The following is a 7,531-nucleotide window of genomic DNA, read 5'->3' on the forward strand; positions in this document are numbered from 1 at the left end:
GATAGGGTGGGTGCTCACCTCCTGTTTCTGGGCAGGGCAGTCAACTTATGAGTGAAAATACCTCTCTGTACCCTTTTCCTTGTGGGCTACTTCTCATTTGGGTTTGTTTGTTTTAGAACCAGGATATTATGAAGATGGGGCTTTTGGAATCCGCATCGAGAACGTTGTTCTGGTGGTTCCTATTAAGACCAAGGTGAGTATTTATTTGTGTTAAAAATAACCAAGAATGTGCCATTCTGGGCCCCAATGGCATTTCTTTCCCTGTGATATTACTGGAAGTTGCTTTGCCACCCTGCAAGCTAGAGTGAAATTTTTTTTTTGTGAACTGGGACTGTTACTCATGGGATCACAAGCTGGCTCCTGCCTGATGAGATTTGAGGCTCTGAGTTTGCTGAAGGCAGCTTATTTTTTTGCACCACAATCCCCAGTGCAAGGGCCTGGAGTCAGTGTTCTCATTACATGATTTTACCAGGTAACAGTGAGGAAGCTTGAGTTATGCTCTGTCTGTGTTCCCAGGATAGATAAGAGTTTAGGTGTAAGAGCTTACCTTTCACTATGGAAATGACCAGCTGACGAGTAGCTGCCTATGTCCTCAGGGGGCTGACGGTAGTGATCTGCTCTCTGCTGTGGAAATCATTGTTCCTGGAAGTAGCCCATCCCCTTCCTCCCAAAGGCAACCAAGGCCTTGCTTTCTCACTTTCCCCCCAGTGCTGGGATTGAATCCAGGGCCTTACACATGTTAGACGAGTGTTCTACCACAGTCCTACACCCCACCACCCCGCTTGCTCTTGAATCTCCATGCTGTCAACGGATGGGCCTAGCTGGGTTAATGCAGGCCATGTAACTGATTGATTTGGGAGACTTAAACACCTATCAAGTCTTAGAAACCCAAACCAGATACGGTTTTGAGTCCAGACACTTCCAGACCTGGCTTCTGCCTCCTTCATCATAGCAGTTATGATCTTATAGACCTGCTAACTGGCATAGGCTGTTGTTTCTTAGAGCAGTTGTTAGAAAGTAGCTCCAGCTGTATTTGTGCCCCTCTAGTAAAAATGGTGACTAGAGAACTTTGCCAGTGATTATACATGGCTTTGCAGGCTTGGTAGAGAGATGTTATGGTAGGTAATTGTGATACAGACACATCAAAGCTGCTGATTTCTTCCTTTTACAGTATAACTTCAATAACCGGGGAAGTCTGACCTTTGAACCTCTAACTTTGGTTCCGATCCAGACCAAAATGATAGATGTGGATTCTCTTACGGACAAAGAGGTAATTGCAAAGTCTTGAGAGGCAGAAGTGTTTTCATGGAGATGGACAGCTTCCCTCAATTCCCTGTTCGTCACTTTTTAAATTTAGAGGTCCAGGATACCTGAGGCTGCATGTCAGGTCTCCCGAGGACCTCGTCATTTTCTGTGTATTATTGGGGCTTCCGCCAGCTATGGTAGGATTCTAGGGTGTGTGGGTAGGAACAAAATAAACCATTGCTTTGCCAGGTGCGATGGTTCTGCAACGATGGAGGCATTTAATCCATGGTTGCACTGAGGCATTCAGCACACATAGGCCGCCGGGGTGTCTTCTCTACAAAGAGCTGCTGGATGGTTAGGACCTCGAGGCCACTATACATGCCAGATTGCTTCCTGGTGTTATAGGAAACATTAAGGAAGTGGAAAGAAAAATATGTGTGATGCTCAGTTTTCACCTAGATGAGCGAAAGAGGTTACCAACTCCTTACTTCATGGTTCCCTCACGAAGTCTCGGCACGATAGTGCTTACTTACCAAGCTTCAAGAATCATAGGTCCTCCGATCACTTCAGATCTTAGAGTAGGTATCTAGGGTATATGGCCAAATGCAGTGACAGGCGGGAGTTAGGCTTCGGAATCAGGTGAGTACTGAAGGTCAGAAATGCAACAACAATTGGTTATTTCTGTACAGATAATCCAGTCCTCTAGCCAGGAACTGGAAAGCCAGGATACAAATTCCAGAGCAAGGCAGGGTCAGAAGATCAGTGAAAAGTAGATGACTGGTGGGTGCGGCAGGCAGGATAAGCATGGCAGGACACTCTAGAATAAGAAGTCTTTGTTACCAAGGCAGCCACTGGCCTCATTCCAGGGGCCTTTGAGTGCTTGCTTTAAAAAAAAAAAAATGACCACAGGTCTTGAGCTCAGGGCCTGGGTGCTATCTCTGATCATGTTTGCTCAAGGTTAGTGCTCTACCATGTTGAGCCACAGTGCCACTTCCAGTTTTCTGGTGGTTAGTCTGATATAAGGGTCTCACAGACCTTCCTGCCTGGGCTGGCTTTGAATTGCAACCCTCAGACCTCTACCTCCTGAGTAGCTAGGATTATAGGGGTGAAGCCACCAGTGCTTAGCTCTTCGAGTTTTTCTTAAGGCAGGACTACTTCTCAGCGAAGCCTGCTTGGACCTTGTTTTTGGCTCTAAAAAGAAGAGCACTCAGGACTCATGCTAATGCTGTCAAGTGGATTCATCCAGCTAGAAGCTTGTTGTCCTTTCCAGCTTACAGAGGAAGGTCATCTGCTTCCTGCTTCCTCTTTGCGTGGCCACCTCTGTCTGATGATCTGTGCTTTTGGTTGAGCTCAGCATCCTCACTCACAGAATCCTAAAGGTGTCTGGTCATCATGGTGTATTCAGCTTGTAGACAGGAAGCATCAGGAGATGGCCTGTCAGCAGTCCTGGAGTCATGTGTGTGTCTGTTTACTGGGAAGAGTCCTGCCAGCTATTCAAAGGCTGTTAAGCAGCTTCCCAAAGCGATGCTTCACATGAAAGGGATCAAAAACACCATTGTGAAAGCCACCCTACTTAGAAACTCTGTGCCCCATGTGAGCCTACGACTCTTGAAAAGACACAGGTGCAGCTCCCAGGATCTTAGCAAGGATGGTCTAATAATAAATCACTCATTTTTGGAAGCCCAAGGCTATTGCTTCCTACCATGGACTTCCTTCACTTAGCAGTGCACTAATCAGGAGGATTTGCCCATGTGGTCCTCTACTTTCTACCAGGCAATAGTGCAGGAGGAAGGTAAAGCCAAGCTATTTGGTCTTTTCTTTGAAGGAAAGATGTTAGACATAGACCAGTGTGATCTAGCTCATTCAATAGTTTGTTACTGTATGCTATGTAGCCAAATCATAGCCAAGTATTATTTTGGACGATTTTACTCTATTGGGCCATAAGCAAATTTTCGCAAATAGAGCAGTTTTTGCCTGCAAGCAGAGTATTGTATCAGTTCTCATCGCTTTTCAGTCCCAGGTCTGGGGTTTCATTCTCTATGAAGGCATAGTAGTTCCTACAAGAAGGGGAATTCTGTTCCCTTCCCTTTACTGTTTCCTGGCTGTTCCTTAGCAGTCACTGTAAGGTGTTTTTGGTTTGGAGCAGCATTCTATGACTGCTCACTAGATGGCAGCAGAGGACTTTGGAGAGATGTGAATTTGGCAACTGCAGAAGGTAGGCTTTGGATGTTGCTCAGTTCCCGCCGAGGCTATGTGCACCCCCCTTCCTCCTCTCCCCTCAACCAGAAGGACTCGCCAGTGTCCCTGTGTCACAGGGTCATACTAGGTTGCTGCAGCCTTCACCATGGAGCTGTTTGGATGGCAGGCAGCTTTTGGCCATGTCTGGCCTGGCATCACAGAAATTCACTTGGCTTTGACATCCCTTCACCACTTACCTAATTCCCCATGGGGTTGGTAGACTCTAGGCTGTGTCAGAGTCAGTTGGCAATGACACTGCCTCTGCCTGCCCATAATTCTTTATGGCTTTATACATCCTTCTTGACTCTTTCACCAGGCTTTGGTACCCACTTGCTCCAGACTTTGTTTCCTGAAGCCTCCATGAGTGCATGCATATGGCTGGCTCATTGATTACTACAGGATAATGGCAGTGTCATTATCCTCAGCTTTGCCTCAGCTAGGTCTCCTGGATGATGAGGAGAGGGCCTTGTCGGGTAGAGGACAACTGCCTTCTCCTCACAGCATGCGAAGATTTTACCCTGTGCCTGCCAGAGAGCCTCCAGGTTTGATGGCTCACGAACCATCCAGGCGTCAGCTTCATCAGCACTTACTTTATTTTCTTGGATGGCTCTGGTGTTTGAAATTGGGGCCGTACTTGCCTAGCTTGCTTGCTGTGCTGGTGCTCTACCACCTGAGCCATGTGTCTAGCCTCACGTTTTGCTGGTTAAAATGGAGATGAAGACTCGAGGGGTTTTCTTCTTGGGCTGACTTTGAACCATGATTCTCTGCACCTCAATAGCTAGGATTTGTTAGCACTTCCTTTCCTACAAGTTGCTTATTCTCAGTCCTGCTCTGCAGTACTGCAGTTATTGGCCTCCAGAGGTTTGGGGTCAGCTAAACATCAGTGGGAATAGCAAAGGAAATATAGTATGTTTCAGGAGAGCTTCAGATGTGTCTCCTTAGCAGGACTCTTTATAGCTGATGAAGCTATTCCAGTTTCCCACCAGGAAAACCGGCTCAGGAGTCAGGATTGGGTCCATGTGGACAGGTGTAGGAGCAGGTGGCTTGGCGATCCTGGCCCCATCTCTCTTGTTGTGGCCTGTGGATGTGGCTGGCAGGTGTCCTGTCATGGGGGCGGGCCTGGTTACAAGCACTACACTCAGGGGAACTCAAATCTGTGGTTTGACAGACTTTTGACTTCCTCACAGTCATTACCAGTCCACTGGAAGCATGTACACCATAGGCAATGTAGACTGGTTCCATCCTGTTCAGGGGAATTGCACATGAAAATTGCCTATTTAAGCAGAGAGAAAGGAAAGGGTTTGTGCACCTCATCTCTCAGTTGTGACCTCAGCATGTGCATCCCTTTCTGTCAGGTCTGTTGCTTAATGGTAATGATGTGATGGTGGAGTCAGTGCCCTCCATTCTTTCCTTTGCAGCTCGACTGGCTCAACAATTACCACCAGACCTGTAGGGATGTGATCGGGAAGGAATTGCAGAAACAGGACCGCCAGGAAGCCCTTGAGTGGCTCATTAGAGAGACACAACCCATCTCCAAACAGCACTGATCCTCCCTGGCCTGGCTTTTGTAAAATGCTCTGCAGAAAGGAAGAAACATGGAGGAGCTCCACCATCTTTCTCCTTTCCTCTCCTCCCCTAACTCCCCTTTTTACTTTTAGACTCTTAAGAAGAATGGAAAATCTTCTTTATTCTCTTTGATATTTTCTTGCAAACACTCAGTCTTTTATGATTTTTTAATTGTTGAGAATGAGCCAGGAACTCAATTGCTACACCAGGAGGGTTCCCACCAAACTGAAGACTTGAGGAAGAGACACCCCAAACTCTCTGGCCAGTGATGGTGAATCAGTGAGTGCTCCACGACAGTGACGTTCCAGGTGCTAGTACATCATTCATGATCACCTCAATGTTCACGAGACTATATTTATGATCAATGAATAAAATGTTGCAACTCTGCCCCGTCTCCGCTGTCTGTTTCCTCAGGATACTCTCTTGTTCACTCAAGCTGATCCTCAAGGACACTTGTCCTCTTGAACATGTCTTTCCTGACAGGGGCCCCTTCAAATGGAGAGACCTCTGACTTCCCTGCTCGCTTTCTGGCTTACTTGCAAACATGTTTTTCTTTTTACTAGAAAACCTTGTATTTTTATTCACTCTGTTTTGTTTTTCAAATTTAAAATGAGTCACTGATCATAAAAATTATGCATAAATTGACAAGTGGGTACATGATGCACCTGATAGGAGTTGCTGTGTCTTGCTCGTTGCCACAGCTCTCAGTATACATACCATGGTAACTTTCTCAATAATAAACTCTGTATTTTGTTACTTTCTGTATTTTGTTTCCCTTCTTTCTGATCAGAAAACTAGTCTACATCCAAATCCTTTTGTCAGGACCTGCCTCTTTAGGAACTCAAACTAAGTCTTGCTCCTTAGATATAACCACCTCCCATACCTTTGTAATTTTTTAGTATTTAGTTTTGGTAAAATACAGTAAAATTCAATAAAATACTGATTTAGTATATTTGTTTATATGTTTATATAAAATACATATGTACATACACACATGTATGCTATGCAAATAATTGGATCACTCTATACATAAATTGTACTTTTCCTTTTTTGTTTTTTTTCTATGCCAGCGTCTCATGCATGAAAATCAAAGCAATTTATCACTGTGCTGTACCCTAGTCCTAATTTGACAGTATAATTTTCATATATAGATGTAAATTAGCAATACTGGAGTTTGGATTCAGGGCCATGTGTTCGCTAGGCAGACACTACTGTGCCTTCAGCTTTTTTTTTTTTTTGCCAGTCCTGGGGCTTGAACTGAGGACCTAAGTACTGTCCTTGGGCTTTCCTCAAGGCTAGCATTCTACTACTTGAGCTGCTTTTTTCTGACTTTTTCTGTGATATGGTATAGTCGAATCAAACCCATGGCTTCATGCATGCTAGGCAAACACTCCTCCATTACCAGATTATACTCCTAGCCCCTTCAGCCCTTTTCTGCACTGAACACTGGACACTTGAGATAGGGTTTTGCTTCCTGCCCAGGGATATACATTCCTGGACTATATTCTTTTTACATCTCACTCTGCCTTTGCTTGAATGACAAGCACACACCACCATACCCAGCTTTATCTATTGAGATGGGACCTTGTGGGTTTTCCTACCTCGGCTCACCTGGATTTGTGATCTTGATGTTAGTCTTTCGTGGAGCTAGGATGATGGGGATGCGCTATTGCACCCAGCTTTCTGGTTGAGATGAGATCTCACACATACGCCTAGGCCAGCCCCACACAGACCTCCTAACCTTGGTCTGCATGGTAAAGATTACAGGCATGAACCAATAGCACCTCACACAGATCTCATAGATTATTTTTAAACAATACTATTAACATTTTTTTTTTTGTGGGTCGTGGGACTTGTACTCTGCCTGGATACTGGCCCTGAGCTCTTCAGCTCAAGGCTACCACCCTACCCTTGAGCCAAGCCCCACTTCCCATTTTCTAGAGGTTAATTGGAGATAAGAGTCTCAGATTCTTTGGTGCTCGGGCTGGCTTTGAACCTGGATCCTCAGATCTCAGCCTCCTGAGTAGGATGATAGGCATGAGCCACCATACCTGGCATATTATTAACTTTTATACATTAAAAAAACTGTTAGTATAAAAGGAAAAGTAAAGCCAGAAACCATTGTTAAAATAATACTAGCCGATTTATAATTGGCCCTCTTTATTGAGATTTTTAATTTATGGCGTGTGGTGCCAGTTCACTGTAAGTACTGTGTCACTCTCAGCTTTCAGGAGAGTTTGGTTTTGGCTTTGAAAGCTTCCTGCTTCTCAGTGAGTGTTCAGCTGACCTTACCAGAGATGGTTGAGTGTCTTATGTTTATGTTCATGTTTTTCATCAGATATGACATTCCAGCCTTTACTTTTTTCTCCCTTCTCCTGAGCTCATGTTTTGTATGTTGGTTCTCTCTCTAGTGTCCCAAATAGGGGATACCAAATTGGGCTCTGTTCAGTCTTTTCTTCTTTCCATTTATCAGACATGTTAG

General features: G+C 45.0%; 1 protein-coding gene across 5 annotated transcripts in view; it reads left to right on the forward strand.

The window, feature by feature from the left end:
* The window catches only part of Xpnpep1 (X-prolyl aminopeptidase 1), a 46,865-nt gene extending 41,429 nt beyond the window's left edge, over positions 1-5,436 (forward strand). For all 5 annotated transcript variants that reach the window (XM_090345926.1, XM_090345925.1, XM_090345929.1 and 2 more), the window contains 3 exons: positions 117-193; positions 1,172-1,270; positions 4,902-5,436. In XM_090345926.1, the coding sequence (XP_090202052.1) occupies positions 117-193; positions 1,172-1,270; positions 4,902-5,030 (305 nt within the window). In that variant the 3' untranslated portion in view covers positions 5,031-5,436. The remainder of the gene's footprint in view (positions 1-116; positions 194-1,171; positions 1,271-4,901) is intronic.
* Positions 5,437-7,531: the final 2,095 nt, after the last annotated feature.

This window comes from Megascapheus bottae, chromosome 15, assembly GCF_031878675.1.
Source record: "Megascapheus bottae isolate mThoBot1 chromosome 15, mThoBot2.hap1, whole genome shotgun sequence".
Taxonomy (NCBI): Eukaryota; Metazoa; Chordata; class Mammalia; order Rodentia; family Geomyidae; genus Megascapheus; species Megascapheus bottae.